The following is a 1,801-nucleotide window of genomic DNA, read 5'->3' as shown; positions in this document are numbered from 1 at the left end:
ACCTCCCGCACCTCAATAGTCTTCCTCCTGATCAATGTCGCTTCATAATTACTCCACTCAATCCTCTTATCAATTACATGAGCAGTTAGTACACATCCATTGCCACAAGCCATAGCAACTTGAGTGCTGTCGTTGGACCAAGCAATGGAGTAAATACTTCCGGCGTTAATTTTCTCTAACGAGTAAGACCACCCAGTCTTATCACAGAGCTTAACAGTATTATACGATCCAACAGCGAAGTAATTGCCATTTAGTGCCCAATTAACTGATGTGATTGGATACTCAGCAACTCCACTACTATACAATTGATTTCCACTGCTGTCCCAGAGTTTGTACCGACAATCTTCACCTCCTGATACGATTAATCCATTACTACGATTCCAGGAGACGACGAGGACTAAACCCTCGTGTGCAAACCACTTCCGAGGCTTTGAATTGGAGTTTAAGGATTGAATGGCAAGTTGGGAGCCTTGGGAGAAGAGGATCATGGAGCAATCTGGACTCCAGCTGACGGCCAATACTGGTAATGAGCCTCGGACCATTGTCGACCGCAGCATTCCACTTCGAGACCAGATTTTAATGCTTCCATCTTCTCCACTTGTCAGCAATGCTGAGCCATCGAAGCTCCATTTGCCGGAAAGGGTTGCACCCTTGTGGGCATCAACGCTCTTCTCGATTCGTCCGTTTTTGTTCACCAAGTGGAATTTTCCATCTGCTGTCGTTATCAGCAGCATGTCCAGGGACTGCTTCATCTTGCTGCTTCCCACGTTCTGGATGGAACGCGGATGCCACTGCATGTCGGTTGGATTGAAGTCATTGGGGAATTCCACCACTGTCGAGGGATGAGCTGTGCCTCCTTCCAGGTGCCAGCAGATCAGCAGGTGATCCTCTCTGGAATCACAAATATCGGATTTAGATCAAATGGAAATCTGGATTTAGAGTATTTTTCGTATACCAGAGAGTGATTATTAATGAATCAATTTGTTTATTGTCTACTTGTCAAACAAATTTGTTTATTTTATTTGAATGATTTCTTTTATTAGATGTGTTAAACAATTTATATTATTCATGCAAATAAGTTAAGTATTTTTATTTACCCCGCGGAGTAGATTTCTTCTGATGAATTCCAAGCAGCACATGTCACTATTTTCTTGTGTCCGTTGATGTTGTTCCACTTTGCAATTTTGAATCGCATTTTGAAAATGGAAAATTAACAGAGAAAATAATAACAGGACTACCTCAGACAGAGATGGCTCGATTGACTGAATAGTTTTTACGTTTCACCTTCATTGGGGATTCTTTTTTTTGCCTCACATGTGTTTTGGTTGTGTCCGACGCCGTTACCAAGGTAACCAACGGCCGATTCTAATTCGAGGAAAACGAACTGAGGCGGTTTTTCAAACGAGTGTTATCAATTCCGAGATATTGATTAAAAAATCGCTTACAATAAATTCGGTTATCCTAGTTTACACGAGATCTACTGCGCACTCCGTGCGCCGAATTTGAATTTGGCGGTTCGAGTTGACGAGTGAGGAATTAGTCCTACGCGTTTCGAGATATTTCGACTAGGGCGAACTTCATTTTTATGTTTCTACTTTCGTAATAAGGACGAGACCTACTGCGCACTCCGTGCGCTGAATTTGAATTTGGCGGTTCGGGTTGACCAATGAGGAATACGTCCTGCGCGTTTCGAGATATTTCGACTCGGGCGAGATTCATTTTTGTGTTTCTACTTTCATAAAAAGGATCTCGTTAAAAAGCAGTTTTCAGCCAATAGCTTCGAAACTTCTTAAAAAAAAAA

At 42.3% G+C, this 1,801-nt stretch overlaps 1 protein-coding gene across 1 annotated transcript in view; it reads right to left on the bottom strand.

Moving 5' to 3' along the window:
• Oseg5 (intraflagellar transport protein Oseg5) overlaps positions 1-1,304 on the bottom strand; it is a gene marked incomplete at its 3' end in the record, with an annotated part of 4,364 nt that extends 3,060 nt beyond the window's left edge. The window contains 2 exon segments of the mRNA XM_011311069.1: positions 3-891; positions 1,098-1,304. Coding sequence (XP_011309371.1) covers positions 3-891; positions 1,098-1,195 — 987 coding nt within the window.
• Between the last annotated feature and the right edge of the window lie 497 nt (positions 1,305-1,801).

Source organism: Fopius arisanus, unplaced genomic scaffold (assembly GCF_000806365.1).
Source record: "Fopius arisanus strain USDA-PBARC FA_bdor unplaced genomic scaffold, ASM80636v1 scaffold00081, whole genome shotgun sequence".
Lineage (NCBI taxonomy): Eukaryota > Metazoa > Arthropoda > Insecta > Hymenoptera > Braconidae > Fopius > Fopius arisanus.
This window is presented reverse-complemented; position numbering and strand designations above follow the sequence as displayed.